We start from the raw sequence: 25,214 nt of genomic DNA, 5'->3' as shown, positions 1-25,214 counted from the left end.
ATCCATCCATTACTTTTGCATTTAAAATATTAGTAAGATCGCTTACCATCAAATACAAATCTCCTATAGTAAGTTCACCGGCGTCATGTACACTCCACCCCTTCCTGATCTGCCGGATCGCCATGTCTACGTCTATATCTGGTTTGGATTCCTCCTCTTTTTCCTCCACTTTCGTATCTTCGACCTTCGAGTCCTCGGCCTTGGTCTCCTCGGTCTTCGCTTCCTCAGAATCCTTTTCTAGTACCAATGTGTAGATACTTCCACCACGCTTCTTTGGTCGTATGCGGAATTTTACCTAAATTGAAAATAGTATTGATTAGAAAATTAATTAATATTCAGTCGGTACGTAACGTATTGTATAAAATTGAAACATGAAATTTGAAACGAGCAGGCCTTTTAGTGGAGATTTCGGTATACAATATAATTATATAAGTGAGTGTGCTTCGCTGTTTTACCCGCTTTAAATTTTGAATATTGTCATGACAAGTATAGCTCTTTGTTCTCAATTATCATAGATACCTTTAGGTTTTTGAATTTCCGTTCCTTTCGACTTTTGTCAGTCCGTCCATCGCTTTCGTTATCCGTATCACTCTTATTAAATTTTTCATCATCTTCCATTTCCGAAAAACTATCTTTTTCCCTCTCAGACATATCTTTGTCCCTTTCTGGCAAATCTCGATCTCCTTCCTCCTCGGCAGTTTCTTCGGATTTCATCTCCTTTTCGTCTTCGGTACTAGGTTTTTCTTCATCTTCGTGGTTATGTTTGTAGTGGGCCATGAGTTCGATTCCATCTATCGCTGTTTCGTCGATGTGAATTAATTTTGTGTGTTCCGCGTCGTCTATTTTGAATTTTTTATCAGCCTCTTTATCTTTGTCTGTTGTGCTGTCCTTTCTTTGTCGTTTTGGTGTTCGGATTTTTACTGTTGGACACATAATATGTATATTGTATGCTATGGTAATATTTTTTCAATTATAGAGAAACTTGAGCTTTTTTAATCATTAAGCTTTTATTGTTTAGGAAAATGTATTAATTAAAATTAGATTTATCACTATCTAATGGATTGGATGGAAATTTATATTATGAACATTTTTTAAATTAGCAGTAATACAATAATTAGCATTTTTACTTTTTTCACCGATTATTATTAAAATTTTCTAAATGTGACTTGCTCATTATGCTGCAGATTCTAAATTGAAACTTTTGAACCTAGAATTTCAGATCGAGCCAGATAAACCTAGAGTTGGAATGTTGGCAGGACGTAGTCTGCGCCTACTTTCACTTCAAACTAGTAAGATACCCGTCTCATCGAATTACGAGATTGAGAAAATGTACTGTTTGTGATTTCGCATATATTTGTTAAATCCGAAATTCGGTCAGGGAGCCGACCATGACACCAATATATTAAAGTATATAAATTTTTCGTACTTACCACAACTGTCCTTATCCCTTCTCAATGATCCCATCCTCTCCAAATACGAAGAGAAACAGATCTTCTGGCTGGATAGCTGTTCGCTTGGACTGAGGACCGGTAGGTGTATCTCGGCTCCTGGACGAGGACCCAGGTGTAGAGCTAACTTTTTGCGCAGTCGCTGTTCTAAAGAAAAAACTTAAAATTAGATGTTGATATTCTGTAATTTGACGGGCAAGTTAGTCTAACCTGAAAATGTCATAGTCGATTAACTAATATCGTACATACAAAGCGAGGTCATAAAATAATATAAAAAAACTGTTTCAATATCGTATACAATAATTTAAAAATTACTGTCAATCTTAAACATTTAGTAGTTTTGAAAAATAAGTACTCTAACCCATCTAAAATATATGTATTGCCCGATCTGACCCCATTTTTGTGTAATACAACCATAGCAACTTCGAAGATCCGATGCGGTTGCATCACTTGGTCTCCCAAGTTACCTTCGATGGATAAGCGATTTGGGTTGTTTATAACGTCCATGTAACATGGAATAAAAAATGTATCCTATGCTATATAAATGGCTTTTATTTCACAAATTATGGTTAAAGTGCAATTTCTGCGCCAAAAAAATTCTAATCAAGAACGCAATTTACATCATTTTTCATGATCAACATGATGTTAATAATTTTAATGCGTCCCCAATTACAAATTAGTATTCCAACCATAGATTTTTCAGGCAATCAGAGACTTGATTCTGACCACTCACCTTCTACAATTATCCTATCGGTTTCCAACTGCAGGTGGTCTACAAGTTCTCCGTCTGCATCGCCCGCCACATCTTGATAGTCCTCAGAGTCCTTGCTTTGCTCCTCGATCAATTTCGTATCGATGCCATTTTCTGATAGCGACTTTTTGTAGTTTGACTGATTGCGACATGTTAAGTTTTTTAATATAATTTTTACGTCACGGTCGGAGATCTATGACAGCTATATCGTTGAAATGTTTCAAAAAACTATTTACTTCCATATATTAATATTACAACATATATTTTTAGTCCATTTTAATTATACTATGAGGCCTATTTTTTGTTTGCTCATATCTGACTCCCTTAAAATTAAATTGACTCTTGTATTTTACTATCAAATTCTATTCAATGTTACTATATTATATTTCAGATAACAACCGGCCTCGTGTCCGGCTCTTAGCGAATAGATGACCGGACGTCGGAGGAAGTGTGTCGCAACGAAAGGATACGGTCTTCCAGCGCCTCTCGAGCGCGGTGAGGAAGGCGGCGAGCGCGGTGCGCAGCGGCAGCGCGGCGGCGGCGCGCGGGTTGTGCGCGGCGCCCTGCACGCGCGCCCACGCCGCCGCGTCGCGCGCGCGCAGCACCACCTGCGCGCGCGAGCACACCCGCGCGCCGCACGCGCGCTCTGCGCGACGGAGAAGCCGATGATTATCACGATTTCAAAACCGGTTTCAAGCAGTAGTCGTTTTTAAGATTTAAACATTTTTGGTGTTAAATCCGCAAAAATAGAACGGTCGAGGAACTTTCGCTCTCTATCTTTGAGCGATTGTCTCCCCCGACGTTTAAAACAATTCATTCATTCAATTTCCAATAATTTTGCAACTACCTTTATTACAACTTTGTCTTGAATTTAAGAATTCTATTTGTTATTATACCTATTTATTACAACTACTTCTACCCTATTTATTTTATAATAACACTCAAAAAAAAAAAAACAAATAATAATTTCATGTCTTAACGTACTTACTTTTCTCAATTTACATGACATTCCAAGACTTTGTTATATAATTGAGGAATCCTAATACTCTTTAAACAGTTTTATGTTGGTGGTGGCAACTTTCAGAAAATAATTTTGTATTCGTAAAAAAAATGAGTTCGCTGTTTGTCATTCAAGTGCATCCTTGAAGTGACCTGGGCGATAATTAATATTTAAAAATTAAATTAGATTCAAGTATTATTACTATTATCATAACCATCAAATCTAATGTGATAAATAAATAAATAAACATGTTTTAATAAAATGTTTCACATTATTTCGGCTACGCTACACCCAATAAATTTAAAATAACACGTTTCTCTGTTATTGACAACCGTACACTAAATCCGCTTTAATATAATTACAAAACACAGCAACTGAATAAATAAATTTTATATTTGATCTATAATTAAAAAAATAATTTAAATAATTTCTCATATTATAAAATATTTTCGTATTAAAAATGAGTTGCATATTATAATGAAGCATAATAATCTCAAGGGAGACCAGCCTACTACGCATGAGATAAAGTGCCCAAATGTGTGCCCAATTTACTCAAGTAGGCTTTTACAAGCACTTTATTCCTCATTTAACAAACTATATTAAGTGAACCTACCAGCGGTTCGAAATGCAGATTCCACCGAGCAGAACCCGAAAGAAACTCAGTAGTTACTCTTTTCCAACATTTAAAAATTCAAAGTCATGTTAGTAAAATACAATTATATATGTATGTTATATATCCTGCCTGGAAGTCAACAAGTATTATACAAACACAGATGTACTCTCATAATCCGATGGAGAAGTAAATCTGACACAACGGAAAAGAGGCTTTACGTGCTTTCGGAGACAGGGCAGTGGTACACACTTAGGGGTTGAATACAGGACTTCGGGATCTACGGTTTTAAATCTCGGCACTAGAACAATGTGTGAAAGACAATATGACTGGAAAGAATGTTACTTGTAAGATGACGTCAGACAAAGAAGTATGGAAGAAGAAGACATGCTGCCCAAACCCCAAATAAAATTAGGATAAGGGCAGGACGATGAGATGAGACCAGGATTTTTTTTATGAAATCGGTTATTGGACGGTCAAACAACGAAGATGACGTTTCGGGTTTGTTTTCTATAAAACTACCCGAAGACGCCATGTTCACACTGATAAAACTTTTAATAGTTTTACAGCCCAGGGCAAGTAATAACTTTTGTTACAGTTATTACAAACTAAATTGCCTACAATTATGTATAAAAATCCATTAAATTAATAATTAACATCACCAATAACAATTTAAATAATGATAGAGTCTTGTAAAATAATCGTTCTCAAGAAAATTATTCTATAAAATATATTTAATAAAAGTTTTATAATTACATACATTTAAATGAATGGTCTATTGTTTTATAGTAAAATACATAATATATAGCCTTTTTTTTGACTATATAGGTTACATAATAGCATTACTTTTTTTTTAAATTAAAAAATTTCAGTTTCTTGTAATTTTGATGATGACGAATATTTGTTAAAAAGTCAAATAACTTTTGCCATCTACCATAAACGATACAATTTAAAATTATATCAAGAAGGCATCGACTGGTTCTTCTAGAACCTGTTGATGTAAATATGATGATGATGATACGTTATTTGATGTAAATAGTAAATTTTACAAAACATGAAAAGATTTTCTGACAAATTCTATTCTGTCTGCCACATCGCGAAGGTATAAGACCTGATCTCCTGAACTGAAATCGTTCAGGAGATCAGGTCACGACTATTCTCAAGAAAGAATAATGAATTGCTCATTATTATAATGCACTAGTTTGCGCGCAAACACAGATCCACTTTTTCATACCTCACTCTTATGATCGGATCGAAAACGACCTGATTCGAGACAGTTTAGGTGCAGGACTAACGATTTTAGCAACTACCAAAAACTTCGGTATGTTACTGCGAATTTCATAGAAAAGCGCCATTATTATTGGTTACTACCTACCCTACCTGAGATTTATCAATTCAAATCAAATTTATTTTATTGCAGTATATTTCACTATAAAGCATTTTTGAATAGACAATATTTCAACTCTACCACCGTTTCGGATAGGAGCGTCTAACATCTACTCTATTCAAATAAACGAGGTTTACAATTATATTAGTATTCACAATTATATATAATTATTTTAAAGTTCGGTATGCTACTGCGAATTACATGCTGGAATATCGCCATCAACATATATTAGCCCCTAACTGAGATTCAAGGCCCAGTACTCGACTTATACATCATATAAGCTAATTACTAGATCAACGACGCAATTTTCTTAACTTTGCCGTTTCATGAATTCAAATCATTTGTAAAAAAATACATTGGTAAAGAAGGCATATTATTTAATACGAGATTATACAGATGATAAAAAAGCGTAGAGCTAATACTTGTTGATTTCCAGGCAGGATATTACATACATATATAATTTTATTTAACGAACATGACTTTGTATTTTTAAATGTTGAAAAAGATTAACTACTGAGTTTCTTGTCTCTTTCCTTCTTCTCGGTAAAATCTGCATTCCGAACCGGTAGTAGCTTCACTTAACATAGATAATTAAATGACGATTCAAAAGTACTTGAAAAACGTGCTTACTTAAATTTTACTAAACAAAATCAAAAGTATATTTTGATTTTGTTTAGTGAAATTTAATAAATAGACCCACAAACCCGTTGATCCTTATTTTTATTTTAATTTTATGATATCGATAGGCGGACGAGCAAATAAGCCACCTGATGGTAAGTGGTCATTACCGCCCATAGACAATGGCGCTGTAAGAAATATTAACCATTCATCACCAATGTGCCACCAACCTCGGGAACTAAGACGCTATGTACCTTGTGCCTGTAGTTACACTGGCTCACTCACCCTTCAAACCGGAACGCAACAATACTGAGTACTGCTGTTTGGCGGTATATCTGATGAGTGAGTGGTACCTACCCAGACGGGCTTGCACGAAGCCCTACCACCAATTTACCTTATCTATCAAACTGAGCCAAAGCTACAATACTTTGTTGATAATTTGATAACATTTTGTGATATGACAATACTCACCAGCGATCTGATTAAGTCTCCGCAAAGCCCGGCACATTGGCGTTCGAACCCGCATAGTCTTCCCTCTCGCTCGCACCGCCATGCTGCCCCCTCGCACCATCTCACCCAGCCGAGCGCATGTCTTCTCGTTCACAGACGTTAGCTTTCGACGGAGTTCACCGTAATTTATCAGGGCATATAGCTCTTGGGCTACTTTCTTAACATCTGGAATCGTCAAGATTCGATCTAAATGAAAGGAAATTATAAAAAAAATCATTATAACGAAAAGCGAATATCGCCGTCGATTACAAACAGACCGCTTTCATGTTTTTATAACTCAAAATTCAAACCCTACATTGTTGCATCATAATTCGATAATAAATACTAATAGTGAAACAACTTTAAGACGATTCATTTCGTTCACGAATACTGGAATTGTCTGATTGAATTCGTATATATTAAGACATGGGTAGTCTTCTGAATTATATCTCATGTATGATTCTATTATTCGAGCGCGGAACAGAACAACGACAAGCTTGGAAGAGAGCGTAGTCCATCTCCTAACCGCAGTATACGCTGAGCTGGCTCTGCTTTCCTCACACGTTGGTACCGTCAGAGGTGTCAATATAACAACCGCAGAGCAGTCGACCGTCAAAGGCGAATGTCAGAATACCAAAATTACACTCATAAACATACTTACAAATATACTGTCAATTGCACATCTGTAACTAAAAAAATAAACGTTCGTATTATTTACTAAAAAGATAATGCTAACCTTTTTCCTATAAAAAAAAAATATTTTGTAATATGGTGACTTGGTAGTCAGATATATATTTTACCTATCGAAAAATGAGTTGAGTCACTATTAGTTCTTACTGCACACACAATGTAGCACGCTGAACACCCAAATCATAAATTACTTAACTTACTTTCGTCAAAACGCACGTGCTTCGAGAGCTTGTGCCACGTCCTGTAATAGAAGTGGCTGACTTGTGTCTTGGTCTTCAAATTAACATCAGACATGCCTTTCTTCTTCATCTTAGCACAGATGTACGCTGTTATAGCGTCGAAATCTTTTCCGTACTCGTTTAGCGCTTCGAAGAATAGACTCTTTTCATCCGCAGACCAAAGCGCTTTCGGCATTCGTTGTTTGACAGTTGGAAACTTGAGGGGATCTTTGTCGTCCACTTTGTTCGGCGTTTCGCATTCTGTTACATCTGGAAATAATATAAGAGGTTTAATCTGGATAGACTTCATTTTTTTTATGATATAGGCGTCAATCGAGGCTTGCAGATGCATTCGTCTGTTGCTCTTCCACGGGCAAGCCACTAAACCGAATATGTTGAATTTTTTATGAAGCAAGATTGGACTGCAACGAATAACAAATAGTACTTTTTTTATGCCTAATACCTGACTCCGTAATCTGACTGACTGAATGCGTAAAACGTTAGCGAAAAAATAGCCTAAACCCTTCCATGGGGTTAAAGCTTGCTCTATACCATACGGTTCAGTGGTTTAACCGTGAACACGAAACAGATAAACAGGCAAAACAATATCTATAACTCTGGTAGTATCATATGAATGCATTCAAAATTGTCCTGAAATGTGTATATTCTTACTTTTAGCATCCTCACCTCGTTTATCAGTCTGCGGTTCGAGTCTCAACTTCTTGATAACCCTAGCACTGGTACGCTGCTGTTGCTGCGTGGTTAAGGACCCTAGCAGTTCTGTTCGCTCTTCGTCTGCGGCGGACGGCCCCCCCGGGGACATGGCCGCGTCTTTCACCTTAAATAAAATAATAACCATAAATATCTCACGGACTATGTAAGTTTGGATGAGTATAGATCGTTGACTTATGTAAGTATGAATATTTAAATTTTTATTATTTTTTCCAAGTTACGCGAACGATTGGGGCGTAATTTTTCATAAATTTCGGTGACGATGAAAACGATCGGAGACTGCCATAGTCTACAACATATAATCCTAAAAATAAAAAATAACAATAAATATGAATTGAAGAATAGAATAATTTTACTTGCGACTGAGTCACAAGTAAAAACAAATGACAATTATATTTCAGAGAGAACACGTGAATCAGGAAGTATATTCTTTCATGTTACATAACATTTTCAATTATTATTACATGATTACGAATTAGAAGCAATACACGGTAATCAGTCTGAGAAAACAACCTGTGTACGATCCAACCTATCATATAATATGACATATTAAATGGCCTATTATTTTGTATCAACCGGAGGTCGCATGTAATATACTAATTAGACATATATTTCTTTCAAAGAAAACTTGAGCAATTGTTGATTTATTTTAATATATGTTTTTACCTAGTGACATTACAATGTGTATAACTAAAAAAGTATGTATTTTTTCTTTATGTAAATATAATCATAAGGTCAAGTCCTGACTGAATATCTATCAACGCACAACCTGTACAGAGATATTTGAAATTTAAATATTATTGGAAACGATTTTCATCTAGAAGACGTCGATCGCTCCTTCTCCCACCGCCATGGAGGAATCAAGACATGACCGATTTATTTCTGCGTACCATAAGCTACCCTGAAGACTTAAGAAGTGTATATGGTTCCGCTTTTTACTGAATGGTCTAGTACCGGTTAGAACCTCTGCCTAATTGGAAAGACATAAATGCATTTCCAGCTTTAAACGCTTCTTTTGTATCCAACATCTTGACGCTTGACTTGACTTGACTCACTCTTAAGTTTTATCTACATAAATTTAGCACAATAATATCAACATATATTAGATAAATATATATATATATATATATATATATATATATATATATAGTTATACACACTACACCACAAATCACCACTAATCCTGAGATCTAAGATAAAAAATATTGTAATTATATATTGTTAAATTGAATCTTATCTTAAATCGTCTTGTCATAGGATTAATTGAATAAGTCTACCATTTCTGAAGGTAGGTCCCAGAGAAAATAAATGGCAAGATGCATTAATTACTATATAAAATAAATTTATAATAGTTTCCAAAATTTAAGATATTTCGATTATTTCCTGTGACCCGAGAAGAATTGACGAAAGAAACTCAGATTAGACGATGGAACTGATAATCAAGTGAGCTGCCCGACCACCAATGTTTCTTGACTCTAGTTTTTTTTTATGTCATAGGTTGGCCGATGAGCATTTGGGCCACCAGAATATAAATGGTTAACACCCATAGTCAATAGCACTGTAAGAAATATTAACCAATCCTTACAACGGCAAAGCGCCACCAACCTTGGGAACTTACTTTTCAAACCGGAACACAACAATACTAAGTACTCTTGTATGGCGGTAGAATATCTGATGAGTGGGCGATACCTACCCAGACGGACTTGCACAAAGCCTTACCACCAAGTAGATTAGTTAGATTAGATCTAGTTATTTAAATTAGGTAAACGTATTCTGGCAATCTATTTTTTGGATGGATGGATTAACAATTGACTGTCATCAGTCATTGCCCTAATCGCTGAAGTAATCAAAATAATTCCATAATATGAATATCATATGACCGTGTGACCTGTACGTGAAGTATATTTGTTATTGGCTAATCGGTTTGGACATTATATTAGATATAGAGGCAATAAACCCAATTATTCAAATTAATCTGCTTTGTTCACTCGTCAAACGGAAACAGACTACATTCTATCTCAAATTTGAATTATGATCGTTTTTCACAGTTCGTTTAATATGGAAAAAAATGACTTAAAAAAAATAGTACTCATGCAAAATTTACAAGGGTTTACATGTTGTTTTTTTTTTTAAAGTATTCTGCTATTTAAATGGGATAGCGCAGTTTAAAAAAAGGAAAAAAATACCCTAGTTCTCCAACATTAGGGGTTAAGAGGTCTTTTTTATGTACCCAATGTACCCATATATACAACATACCCAATGTATATTTATCCGTTAACAACTAATCTTAATCAGCGAAGACATTGAGATATGTACGTACAAACAATAAATAACAAATCTCCATTTTTTTCCGACACCGCAAAGTCAAAACATACTTCCTGGGGCAAGGTTTCGTGTTTATAGGTTGATATTTTTAAATTTTGTCTAATAATTTATTTAAATCTTATGTTAATAGATACGACTTATTGCTCAATCAGAGCCGAGATTGCCGAGGGGTTAGAAGGCGTGCATCTTAACCGATGATTGCGGTTTCAAACCCAGACAAGCACTACTAAAATTTTATATGCTTAATTTGTCTGAAGGAAAACATCATGAGCAAGCCTGCATGTGTCTAATTTCAATGAATTCCTGCCACATTTGTATCGATATTAAATAAACGATTTTTTTTATGGCAGATTACTACTAATCTTTACATTTTCCACATAAAAGTAATTTCATTTAATATCTAATGTTTAATGATAAGTTATAATAATCAAGTGTTAAAAAAATAGGAAACAATATAAATAACTAAGATTTATTTATTTGTCACACCATATATGCTTTACAATTTAATAAAAAAACAATTTAAGCTTTGAAATTTGATCCGGTAGTAAGAATATATAAGATTGGAATAAATATAGGAAAAATAATATATAAAAAACAAAGTAGGTATGTGTACGCGTTACACACACAAAGGTACTCCTTCGAGAGTCGTAGACCTTCATGCCGTTTGCCGTCACGGCACACCCGTTGGTCTTATCCCAAGGTGCGCTAACAGACACATCAAGAGAATTGTAACCGAGGAATGTTCTAGCATAGTACTGGCGAGAACATCGCATGGCTTGATACTTATTAAAAATATTACGGGGTAATGATACCTTAATTACCTAAAGGTTTGTCTTCGAAATAAAAATTATCGAAATAACTTCAATGTTGGAAACTATTAAGATTTTTTTTTTAATTAATTTAGTTTTTATTAGGTAATTGTTTTGTTAAGCACTGATATATCACTTTCTAACTTATTCATAAATTATTTGAAATGCGAATGAGGAAAACAGCATTTTTCTCAAATGCCTTAATATGCAACATTTGTGAGTAAAGTCGTAAGTCAAATATTCGAAATTCAAATGATCGAATATCGATATAAACTAAGAACATAGATAAATAAAAAAAAAAGGAAAACGAGAAAAAATCATGACATAATAAATGATATCAATTATATTGAATTGAACAGTGGAACACAATAGGAGCTTCGTTACAACAATGATAATGCGATTGCATTGCACCACCATTATACATAGACATAATATATTATATCACCAAAACCACTTATGTATATATGTACAATGTATATGCTGAAATTAAAATTTATTTATTAAATATCAATACTGCTCCTGCCGATTGCCACACAGATTGGAGAAGAACTAACTAACGAAAGAAATTTAGTAGTTATGTCAGTTTAGTTTTTTGTTTGTAATAATAAAATAACCGCTTTTTACTAAATGCATATGTATATACACTAAAATAGCATTTTCTTAAATTTTTGTCTGTCTAGTATTTAATATGTTAAAGAAATGCCAGCCAGGCTGCATACGTCACTTATCGAATACGAATATGTTACACACAAACGTTCCTTTATATATATTATATTTATTAATTTAGAAATAGAAGCAGTTTGACATTGCCCCCAAATGACATATGAACTTTGTTACTTTGTAAGCTGAACGAGAGCAAAAAATTATACTTGTTTCTTGAATTCATGTTATGAAAATTATCATGCATTATTTACATACATACATTCGTTTAAATATTTTACTAACATACATTACAGAACATAACAGAATATGTATCGAGGAGCAAAAGAGGTTAGAGAGAAGTGCATACAATACAAGGCCTACGGGTAAATAAGCCATAGGACGGTAGACGGAGTGGACACCTATTTGACGCTGTAAGAAATAGTAACAATTCCTTACATCGCCAATGCACCGCCAACCTCACGAACTGAGACGTTATGCCTGCACTTACACTGGCCCAGTCACTATATAAACCCGAACACTTCAATACTAAATTTTGCTGTTAGACAGTGGAGTATCTGATGAAGTGGGTAGCTAACAAGATGGGCTTCACAAAGCCTCCAAGTAAAATTATATAAACATATTTATTGATAGTAAGAAATATTCAGACATTTCATATAAAATAAAAGTATTGTAAAAATACTAAAATACAAGAAGAGTCTATTGTAATTTTTAAAAGCGCTACAAAAAAAATAATGTAATAGTTTCGATGAACTTGGTCTTGTACTAAAAATACGCAGATTTAGATCTATTTTGAATATTAACTACCTCGTTAGTCGTGTTTAGTGTATAAGGCTAGTCCCGAGGTCCTGGGTTCAATCTCCAATTTGGACGAATTAGCTATCAGATCTCTCTGTCGAGGAATTCTCGGTAGCAGCTCGAAGTTGACAGTGCTTACTCCCATCAGTGCACACGTAAAGCCTTTGACCGCTTGAACTCTATCTGTTGTCTTATAAGAGTAGACAGTACCGTTATGTTTGAGCACACACACACACACATTTTTTTAGTAATTTGAAAAAAAAAGCAGATCTATATCCTTATTAAAATAATACTTATTTTTTGTTGCTTAATAAAATTGTAAACCATCTTAGCCTCTTCCGATGCAGGAGAAAATACATATCCTCCATATTTAATTTAAGCTTATTTATTGATACCCTATTAAATATCACGAACACACACTTGTGCAATGAAATGCAATCCTGTGGAGTAAGTTAGTCTCTCCTGGAAATATCACACAGAATCGGTCAGGAATACTTAATCTATTTATATATATATTTAACATAAAAACTAAAAAAAAAAAAATTTGCAATGGGCGAGATTTCTCATACAAAGAAGTCGTATAAACAAGCTAACTCTCTTTATATTCAACGCAGTCGGTTATAAAAAAATCAAGCTCTGTACGTCATGAGTCGCGCGTTAAAAGAGACTTGCGATAAATAAGCCGACAGGACACATCTTCTCACATTCCGAACGAACCGAACGGTTCAGCGCATTCGCTTTATTAAACAAATTTAAAAAAAATGTGCTAATGTGACGTCAGATTTTAAAAGAATATTTTTTATTAAAATTGTCTTTGTTAGATCTGTGCGATATAGAGCATTTGTTTTTAAAATAATAATGGCCGGTTCGATTTCCCGCGTTATTTTTATTCTGTGCTGTTTCGTTACGAGTGAACAACAAAATATTTTGAAGAAAGATGCATTTGACAGTGTGGTGAGTTTTTTTTTAAATTTTAAAACAAGCAATGAAACAAAATGAGTACAAATTTATTATGTTAAGGTACAATTATAAAATTTAATATACATACGTCTTATTAATTTAAATCGCAATGTTTATTAAGAGATATTGTATATTACGCGCTGCGAGCTATATGGCTTTTATGAATATTTCTGTGACTACCGACATTTATAGGCAGCATTGACTACTTAGGTACTATCAGATGGATGGATGGATGGATTTAAGTTGACTGCACATGGGAATGAAATGATCGCCTCCAGGATGTTTCTAACAACTAAAATATAATTATTATTGTACATGCAAAATGAAAAAAAAAACAAGAAAAATATATCCCGCTGAGTTTCTTTCCCCGGTTCTTCTCAGGTCCGAGGTATTAAATTCCGAACCGGTGGTAGATTTTTGACTATCAATAAGCAAGTGTAAACACTTCTATATTGAATAATGATTTTTGACTTTGACTTTGACTTTGATCATATGATATGATCTAACTCTCTAGACATATATATAGACCGAAATCACACTAAAAAAGAACTAAAATAAACCGGTCAACTTTTTTATCTTTGTGTGCGTGACAACTAAGCTTTAGTCACGACACTATGTCATACAATTTTATTAGTGTGCGTGTACCCTACTTAGCGGCCAACTGGTTACCACTTTTTTTTCCACGCGTTTGATAGTATATCTATACATCTAAATATAAACCATTCCTTATATCGCCAATACGGCAGCAACCTTGGGAGCCAAGATGTTACGTCCCTTTTATCTATAGTCACACTTCCTCAATCACCCTTCAAACGGAACACAAGTATTACTGCATCGCGGTAAAATATGTTTTTATTTAGCATACCTATACAATGAACTTATATTATTTAATTGGTGGAAAATAGTAACAAATGTCTTTCATTCTGACTGCTCTCGGTAGAACCTATATCTCGGAAAAGCATTACATTTAAAATAAATTAAAATGACTTCAATTAATTAACAATGTGAAAAGACATTGTAAAAAGTATTTTGATTTAAAATCAATTCCAGCCACAAGAGAAATAAAAGCCAAATAAAAAACATTTCACATCGACTTGACGCGGTACAATTCGTCGAGAGCTTGATTAATCTAAGATATTCATTATCGATTTGCGAAATAGTGGCGTTTTGAACGTCGAAGAAACTGATATCGGAACTTTGGAAGCTAAATTGAAGTGGATATAAGTATTTAATGGGATAGTGTTGCATTATAAATAAATATATATTAATCAAGAAGTGTTCGTAGTGTACAATACAGCTATTAGCAAATTGCGTGGCACACGTAATTCAAAGGTTTGTTTATCTTTATTCCTTGTTCGATTGGGCCAAAGCTTAAAATTTAATGATTTTCAACAGACATAGTCATAGCGATATGCTAGTGAATTATATAAAGATCAAGCAATCCATACAGCACCTATAACTATTGAATAAAAGACCTAAAATTGACGCTATCGGTTGACTTTTGATCCAAATTTTCTCTAACATGGCGAGGGTGACTAATCCAGGTGGAGTGGAGTCATATGTCTAACCGGACAATATAACATCACCTGTTAGGAAAACTGGGTCGAAAAACACTAGTACGGGTACTAATGAAGTATTAACGAAGATCCCAAGATTTATTTGAACTTAGCTCGTGGCTAATCGAAAACACTAAAGTCTATTCGTTTTAGTTTAAATTCAGCGTGGTGGAGTAAACTCCAAACGTGCTCAAAGGAAGAAGCTTTCACCTAGAATTGGGACTACAGGCTGTTATTACTAACAATCTGTTATTTTTATTATCACGTCATAATATATTAGAAGGTTAAACTTTGTTTCCTTTCCATCATAACATATCATTAACATTTTTACCATCCTTGTTCGTATAATATGCTAAACAACTTATATGGATGATCGAAAAACAAAAAAATATACTTAATCATTCATAATGTTATTATGTTTTAATTTGATTTGAGATTCGTATTTTTATACAAATTCGTTGTTGATATTTGCCGAGCTATGACTCACTGATATATATAACTAATATTGTTATGGAAATTTACAATCATACTATATAGGTTTTAGACATAAATTATTTACAAAAATATACATTTGAATTTAAGATATACATTGTAATAGGTAGCCGTCGGGGAAATGGGCCACCTGATGGTAAGAGGTCACCACCGCCCACCGATATAGGCGCTGTATAAAATATTAATCATTCCTTACATCGCCTATGCCCCACCGACCTTTGGGAAGATGTTATGTCCCTTGTGTATGTAGTTACACTGGCTCATTCACCATTGTTGTTACACTGGTTTAAATGGCGAGTGCACCATTTAAACCGAATCACAACAATACAACCAGCATTGCTGTTTGGCCGTAGACTATCTGATGAGTGTGAGATGAGTGCTTATTCAGACATATAAAATATATATATATATATATATATATTTTGTTGCTTTTAACATTAATATAGTTCTCGTACTTAATATGCATGAGATCTTTTATCTAATCTAAGAAAAAAATAAACTTTTAGACAAATACTTGTTAAACCGGTTAATAACATAAATAATAATTATTATCTCAAATATCTTCAAGCTTAATGGCGATCTTAACTAGCATGATGAAGTGGTCAATTCTACTTATTTATAACAGTTAACAAAATAAACATCAGCGCAATCGTACGATGCGATCTCGGTTCTATTCCGATCAAACATCCATAGAACCACAACTAAGTTGTTGCTTTGGTAGAATTTACTACGGCTGAACGGCAACGTTTACGTTTCGATTCGATTACAATACAGTGACTATTTGTTAGTAGAATTGACCCCAGTAGTATCAGTCGCTCGTAGTGACAAAACCGTCAAACAGGCAATTAAATTAAAATTTAAGCTGAGCTGGCTGAACTTTTGACATTATTTCTTTTGAGGAATCTTATCTTATTACCTCTAACATAAAAAAATAATAATGTCGTAACAAGAAGTCCTGTAATTAAAAGTGCAATGAGCTTTATTTTTTCTTGTGTTTTATATGAATTAACTATTGGTACTTCTGTTGGGTACGAATAAATCAATCAAATAAATTTCTTTATTAAATAATTGATTAGCGCGGTTTCCCATGCGTAATGTATACAAATGTAATACTGCTCTGACGTGACGTCATACAGCCTTTAAGCTTTTTCAATAAATATTTTTCAGTAAATTCTCAGGTAATACTTAGTCCATACTTCATTCATGTAGTTCATACTTGTTATTAGTAACACTTACTTAAAATTATGTTATTACTGAGACTAAAACATAAAATTAAGAATATTAAGAAACTAAAAATAAGATTAGCGATTACATTTATTACATACCTATATCCATTCTTTAAATGTAGTAAGCCAGCGTAAATCAACGAAAAAAATAATAATTGTAGTGCCTCTCAAATTATACCGCCCGACTTACTATTCTAGATCTTATTCTAGTGCGATACGCTATTTCGATGCCTATGTGATACACGTTAAGTGTTATTATCATAATAGTCAATGTCGCTTATCACATTCTGTCATCGTTTACTGCGGTGAGTTACATCTTAAAGATTTTCATCTTAAAGAACGCAGCAGTTCGGCTATTCTGTAACAAGAACTCGAAACTGACTGCAGAACAGGGTGTTGAGATGTCAGAATGTGATATACTGTAAGTCGTTTGTCAATATTTCACGAGTGAGATACGAAGTGATTTCATACAGAATCGCACTGATGGTTCCGTAATGACTATTTATATTTACCAAATAATGTTAATACCTAAAATACGAGACTGGAATCTTCATGTACTTTCCACGTACCTTGATTATTGTAATGTCTGACAAACTTTCTTTATTCTACATTAAGAAAGTTTGCGTGCTTTGAAATCTTATTTATATTATAAATACGAACGATTCGTGGGCTGTGATTACTTCTTACGCAATTACTCTTGAATAGCGGAACGTATTAAAAAGAATATAAAATATTATCCCAAAAAAGAAAAGACTTTAAATGATTGTCTGAGAACAAAATGTAATAATTATTTTTTTAATTTAAATGAGACCAAATTACTATTATAGCAGTATGGTACCAAGGGGAAGTAAGTCTATCAAACAAAAAAAAACTATAATTGTTCGAAGGGGTTTATAATGGGAGTTCTGACGTAATATAAACAAATACAACCTTATTGATAACATCCCTTATTTGTTAATAATCGATAAAAAAAAAAATAACCAAGGAAATGAAATGTTATTCGTGAAAATCAAGGTCCCAGCAACGAAACAAACTCGTTCCAAATATACATATGTATGTATGTATATCAATACCGGCTTTTCTCATATATAGACGATAAATATTTTGATTGTTTCTATCGAATCTATTGTTTACAATGTCGTGCGACGCTCGACGAATGGTGATTATGTAGGAAATAATTGCTGTTCCGAATGCGAAACCGCGCACAAAATCGTTGAACGTGATGTTAATTTTAAATCAAAATCGTTAGTTTTTTTGTCAACGAGAAACTCGCTAGAGGAACTAAAAGAGAGATTGTATTGTTTATCGAATTTACTGTATTACTATGACCTATGGATATATCACGTAAACTAACTCTTGTTTAATTGCTAGCTTGTCGTGTCATGGAGGTTCTGGTTTCGGGTTAGCGAAGAATTAGGAGGGGTGGACAATATTAATTTCCTGTGCGGCGGAAACAAGTAAAACCATTCGGTCTTGCAACCGAACTCTCTCCGGTCGTGCTTAAGACTGTACCAGAGGAAGCTAATTAATAAAAGTAATAATTTAATAAATACATACAAATAAATATTGTATAACTTGCTTGGCGAAAGGCTTCAAGCCCATCTTGGTAGGTACCACACAAACGTAATAAGTACATTCTAAGCTGTAATACCTATTTTTGTTATAAGCTCAGTTACCAAGGTTGGTCACGCATTGGCGATGTAATTAATGATTGGTTAATTTTTTTACGGGACTTACTTACTTTAGGTGTATTTTTTTACTTTTTTTATGGGTATGTTAGGAAAAGTGACCACGATTACACCAAGATTACTATTATATTTAATATTATGAAAGTTACAATTTTTAAAAGAAAAAGAAAAAAAAAATGCAGGCCGGAAGTTAAAAAAGGTAACTAATGAAGATTAAATGAAAAATAACTATTCGTTAACTGTTTAATTCGTTTCGATTTAATTAAAAATAAAACAGACAAGTCGAGCGCATAGCTCCTCAATACATAAACGTGACCGCACCGGCACGCTTCCTTTGTTTATACAAATATAATTATTATAATCACGCTATAATTTTAATACTATTTATGTCTGATTGAGCTTTAATTACTTTGTAAAAGATGTGTCGACTTATTAATTATGTTGTCGCAAAACTGTGGCACGAGGTACAAATATCTTCATTATTTAAAAAAAAAAAAAGTGGTGTACAGCATCATTAAATGGGCACGATAGATTAGGATATTTACTAGGTGCTAAGTGGATTCGTCTTTGACCAAATTTTATATTTCTTACAAGGGCGTGGGAGGGAGTTTTGATAGTTCTTACTTAAGATCACAAATATACGAAAAGTTAAGATTTGAAATTTGAAATACCGCGGACAATCGCATGTGTTCGAGGTGCTTTCAGATGCGTATAGATAGGTAAACTATTTCCATGGCAACATACCCGCGCTGTCCGAACTGCGTCTCCCGGGTGCTCCCCGCTTGTTAACGTTGGTGATTTAAAAGTGCAGTTAAATAGTTGAATAAATAATTATCGTTTTTTTTTATATTGTCCGGGTAGACATATGACTCCACTCCACCTGATGGTAGATGGAAGTAGAATCCAAACGCGAATACGACTAGTACAGTCAGCAAGAATGAGTAATAAATATTTATAAAGGGGGAAGGGGTCGGCCTATTCTTATTTTTCATTTTTAGGAGGGGGTCTAAAACTAGTAAAAATCTTACGTGTACTTACAGCGTTTTCATACCACCCACTTTTTTGTACGGCTATATCGCTCTAAAGCATATCCATGTTTAATATCGTTTAAGCGATCCAGGGCCTGATTTCGGGGCCTTTATAATAGATTTAAAAAAATACCAATTTTAATGTAATATATGTATGTGGTACTAAAAGTAAAATACAAAAACCTGCCTAAGTTGGAAGCGTGTACGTATAGCCGTTGGTCCTACGTCTGAACTCTTACCGGTCGTGTAGAATATGTCGTCCTATCGAATGAGGTCGATTGAAAAGAGAGTGCAGTACAAGAAGACCAAAACCAAATATAAACTACATTGGATATCGAACAGACGCGAGAGCTATGATATGATATTCAATATGGATTTTAGATATAAGTTGAGTGGAATTGTGTTATATTATAAAGATTTATAAGATCTACGCAATAACGCTAAGTGCCGTCATTAAATATTATACAATTTATATACAAAGTACGCATGTAGAGTTAGTTGTTTGGTAAGTTCGTTCATATCATTACAATAATTTTAAGATTGTTAGCTATCGTGTACAAGTTAAATGTCAATTTAATTATTAACAGTTTCTTCCAGGCAGAAGACATTACATACATTTATAATTGTATTTAACTAACATGACTAGATGTTGAAAAAGAGTAACTACTGAGTTTCTTTCTGCATTGCGAACTGGTGGTAGCTTTACTTGAAATAATTTGTTAAATGTCGATTTAAAAGTGCTTGTAAAAGCGTACTTGAATAAAGTATATTTTGATATATTTTTTTAATTCGATTAATACGTGCACGTAAACTTTTTCTATTAAGTACAAGCAATTTTTCATTATTGTATTCAGTTAATAACAGATTTTCAACAATGGCTTTTTATGAAACAGCCGGAAACATAATAATGCAAAACGCATACCTACACTCTAAATTGTCTCTTATGTTATCGGGCCCGTGATAGCAATCCGTAGGATTCATTAGCCGATATTTTATTGTAGGGTTCCGTAACATAAATAATTCGAATTAACTTTATTTTTTATACTTTAAAACATTTACAATTTTGTTATACAATTAATAATGTTCTTCCGGTGTTCGAAATTCTATCATGACGATGTTTTTATATATAGAACCTTTTTTCTACTTAACTTACTGCACTTATTTATTTTTTTAAATTGATCACACTAAAAATCCTCTTTAGAAAAATATAATGAACTTTTTTGTTTAGCAATTTCATGCAATCGGACGTGAGGAAACAGACAGTGCGCCTGTTTGCTCAAACACACAATTATTTTATCGAGTACGCAAATCGACTAGAGACACAAAATCAATAAATAATAATTGTAGACGCCTGTTGTTAATTAAACAATAACGTTCTCTAAAGATAGAATATGATTATTAAATAAAAATAATTTAATTATTTACAAAATAATTGTTATATATTTACGATAATTTCTTCTTTTGTGGGTGTATTCACTATGTCAGTCAAGCGAGTTCAATCAAAATATTGATTTGAAATGTAGGTTCAAATTGTAGACCTGGTGCCTGGTGTAAGGCAATCAATTCATATTATAATTCACTCGGCATAAGAGTAGTATTACATATATATAACGAAATATATGTATACGGAACTCCGAAAACGTTTGTGTACTGCTGAATTGAGAACCTCATAATAAATGGCAAAAACAATTTCCTTATTACAAAGTACTCATAGTAATTCATCACGTATGATTCTGTCCTGATTCATATTCAACGTACAGATCGACAAACAAAAGGATATTACATATAACAGTTATTGTATGTATTTGACGTGGAATTTAGATGTCAATGTTGACTCATTTATAAAAATACTTTAGGGTTTATTTATAAAGTTATATTTATATTCCATTATTACGTTTGGGTCAAATCTTTCAACTCAATTTCCCACCAGTTTAACTTAAAGGATTGAGCTAAAATTTTGCAAAACTTTCGGTACTGGTTACAGTATAGTCTAGTAGATTATGTACTTGTTGGTGGGGCTTTGTTCAAGCCCATCTGGTCCGTACCGCCAAACAGTATTCATTATTGTTATTAATTCAAATATTGACAACCAATTTACAGTGATACGCCATTTTGATACATGTATCCTATAAAATTTATAATAACTATATCGCAAATCACGCTCTGACATTTGACGCTCATGTTTTGCGGTGAGTTTGTCTCTACAGCATTTAAATACTAACTAAACTCTACAAGATTATAATTAAAAATGTTGATAAATATGATTGATTTAATCTTTTAATGAGGATTCATTAACGATGTATGTGTTTCGTTTCAGCCGCAGCTCATAATGTCAGCCGGTTATCCAGTAGAGAAGCACCGCGTAACCACTAAGGATGGTTATATTCTGCAACTGCACAGGATACCGGCTGGTAAGAGGACGGCCAGGAAGACATTCAGCGCCAAGGGAAAAAAGACGGTGCTGATATGTCATGGACTAGTGGGGAGTAGCAGTGACTTCGTTATGATGGGACCAGATAGGAGTTTAGGTAACATTATTACATTTGATCATATGAAAAATATCCCACTTCTGGGCAAAGATTAGCATTTGCAGCTTATTCCGACACGCTGCTTTACTGTAGGAACTATTCACCAAGAATATTAATGGGCAGAACGTCATATCAACCGGCACACAGGTTAAGACACGATATTTACCTTTGCAATTGATTATGAGACAATTTGTACTGATAGTATAGATACGAAGTAGTAGTAACTCTGTTTGTATCCTCTTCGCCCTTAAACCGCTGAATCAATTTAGATGAAATATAGCGTGGATAGTTTGAGTCTCGGGGAAGGACATAGGCTACTTTTTTTTATTCACCCCTTGATGGGGTAAAATGTGAGTGACGATTTGTGTGCTATAGGTAAAGTTGTATGAATTTCGCCACCTTCAATGAAGAACCAAATATTATATCCACTGGATCATCTCTGCTCTAAAATTATAAGTACCTTATTTGATTTATTTTTATTAATATTAAATAAAATCTCATGTGGTGCTATTTAAACATAAACCGTTATCATTTTTCAGCATATAGTTTAGCGGACGAAGGCTACGACGTTTGGCTCGCAAATCTCCGAGGCACCATTTATAGCTCTCACCAAAACTACACGAAAAATAACCCTAAATTTTGGGAATTCAGGTGACAGGATTCTATCCATATTTATATAATCTTCTCGTTTATCTTCTCCTTTTTTAAAATAGTCCAGCTTTAATATCTTATATGTATATTAATAGCGTAAGCAGATTTTTGTCCCAGTGATTATGGGATGCGTATAAAAAATCGGTTAAAGTTACATTAAGAAGAGCTGCGGGCGTAGATGTTCAGAAAATGAAAGAAAAAATTAAAAACGTATAATAAAAAACAAACTTAAAGTAAATTGTAATCGACAAACTCCCATTCTAAGTGAACTATTGTATACTATCTGACATTAAAAAATTCATTTAAATAATGTTACATAATTTTGGCGTTTGATGGACTTGCAGTTTACAATGAAATTAAATCAAAACAAAACTTGTCATAAGTTTCGAAATTCCTAAAAAATTTTTTGAATAAACGCGAAATTTCGCGGGAGACCCACTAGTCTTGTTTACCAGCACATATTCTATATATTTAGAGAAATGTTTGGTAACACGGCTTTGTGCAAAAATTTATGGGTCATTATATTATCTGCACTTATATATAACATAATCGAATAAAGAAATCAGTTTCTTATAGCCTGTTCTAACTATTCACTTTTTGGCAGAAGAAACTAGTGATTGCGGCATCCTAACATAATCGATTCGCTTTTATTAGCACTTATTATCTATATGTATTATCGATTTAGGCGGTTATGTAAAAAAAAATATCTTGTTTGATATTTTTTTATTATGTTGGTGTTTCTTTGACAACAACAACAGAGAAATAAATCAGTGATAACTTAAACGCTAAACAACAGTTTACATTTCGTGTGAGTAAGGCTGATAATTCGATTGCAGTTTCCACGAACATGGTAAATACGATCTACCAGCTTCTATTGATAAAGTGCTCAGCGTTACTGGTCTCTCCAAAATCATGTACATCGGTTACTCGATGGGGACGACGACATTTTTCGTGATGGCGTCAGAACGACCGGAATACAATGATAAAATTATATCTTTCGTCGCACTCGCACCAGCTGTATACTTTGCCAACATTAAACCACTTGCTGAATGGCTTTTAAAGAGTTTAAAAATATTGGTAAGTATTATTCGAGTAGATATAGTAGTATTCGAGTTTTTTACAAGCACTTTTGAAGCGTCATTTTAAAAAACTATATTAAGTAAAGCTACCAGAGGTTCGGAATGAAGATTCTACCGAGAAGAACCCGCAAGAAACTCAGTAATTACTCTTTTCCAACATTTAAAATATAAATTAATGTTAGTTAAGTACAATGATATATAATATATTCTGCCTGAAAGTCAACAAGTACAGAATATTTAATACAAACTTCAATAGTTTGCTCTTTCAATATATTCACATTTATTACCTGACTTGAAATCATGATTAACTGCACTTTTTTTTCGCAAGAAAAACCTTCACGCGTTTCCCCCACATGATGTGCCCCCGGTATGTTGGGCCCGCCGGCACTGGAGACACCAGAATAGCTATTAAAAAACCAACAGTACTCCGTTTTTTCGAGGGGCGTCACGGGATGGGTTGCGCTCCTAGATCCTAGAGGGTTCTCAGGGTACCTTGCTCTATATATATAATTTAATACAAATGCTTGGATTTAAGCTCGTTTTCCAAAGTGGGATTTATCAAGAACAATAACTGTCGATACTAATCTCATTGCAAACCTGGTTTATTTTAAAAGATTATGCAACTATGCGAGTATCTTGCCGATTTTTCTCGCTGAAAGCTGCTTTCTGAAATTATGGTAGAGTTTATATATCGACGATTCAAAAATGCTTTAATGTAGAATTTACTTGAATAAAATATTGATTGATTTAACATAGACCTTTAATAATTTAGGATCAATTGCGAGTCCAAGGGATACATTATCTGAACGTTCGACAAGATGTTCGCGAAATGATTATCCAAAGCATGTGCTCCACGCAGAAGCCACAAGACAACATCTGCACAAGATTAATCTATATGTTTGTTGGAAATGATGAGGAGCAATATAATCAGGTATTTGGCTAATATAACAAGAAATTAAAATTAATGTATATTATAAAACCTTTTCAATGAATAACCTTTTGTTTATTCCTTGTATTAAAGTACAAGAAATTATATGAGCCGTCAGAAAATTGACCTACTCAACACTATCGAAACTATGCAATTTTACGTAGTACCCTATTAGAAATTTATATTCATATAATGACAATTTAAAATTAAGTAAGCAGATCACCATCGCCTACAGATATTGGCGCCGAAAGAAATATATCCCATTCCTTAAAACATCAAAATGCAATCAACCTGGACATAAAGATGTTTTCCCTTACTCTTTAAACCGGAACACAATAATATTGTTTGGCGGTAAAATATGTGATAAGTGCATGATACCGACCCTACCTTGTAGAAAGTCTAAATAAGCACGCAAATACTCTGCCAGAAATATCACCAATAAATTAATTATTTCAATAGCCTGCATAATAAACATATAAGGATACAATAACGATTACAGTAGCAACATTATAATGAATAAGACCTTCAGATTAAAATTTGGCC

The 25,214-nt window shown here is 33.7% G+C and overlaps 1 protein-coding gene across 3 annotated transcripts in view; it reads right to left on the bottom strand.

Moving 5' to 3' along the window:
* Window positions 1-25,214, bottom strand: part of LOC125072268 (protein cramped) — a 35,543-nt gene that overhangs the window by 5,636 nt on the left and 4,693 nt on the right. For all 3 annotated transcript variants that reach the window (XM_047682817.1, XM_047682818.1, XM_047682819.1), the window contains exons 3-10: window positions 7,899-8,049; window positions 7,194-7,481; window positions 6,286-6,489; window positions 2,670-2,845; window positions 2,182-2,338; window positions 1,431-1,595; window positions 520-920; window positions 47-295 (exon numbers count right to left, since the gene is read on the bottom strand). In XM_047682817.1, coding sequence (XP_047538773.1) covers window positions 47-295; window positions 520-920; window positions 1,431-1,595; window positions 2,182-2,338; window positions 2,670-2,845; window positions 6,286-6,489; window positions 7,194-7,481; window positions 7,899-8,049 — 1,791 coding nt within the window. The remainder of the gene's footprint in view (window positions 1-46; window positions 296-519; window positions 921-1,430; window positions 1,596-2,181; window positions 2,339-2,669; window positions 2,846-6,285; window positions 6,490-7,193; window positions 7,482-7,898; window positions 8,050-25,214) is intronic.

Source organism: Vanessa atalanta, chromosome 21 (assembly GCF_905147765.1).
Source record: "Vanessa atalanta chromosome 21, ilVanAtal1.2, whole genome shotgun sequence".
Taxonomy (NCBI): domain Eukaryota; kingdom Metazoa; phylum Arthropoda; class Insecta; order Lepidoptera; family Nymphalidae; genus Vanessa; species Vanessa atalanta.
This window is presented reverse-complemented; position numbering and strand designations above follow the sequence as displayed.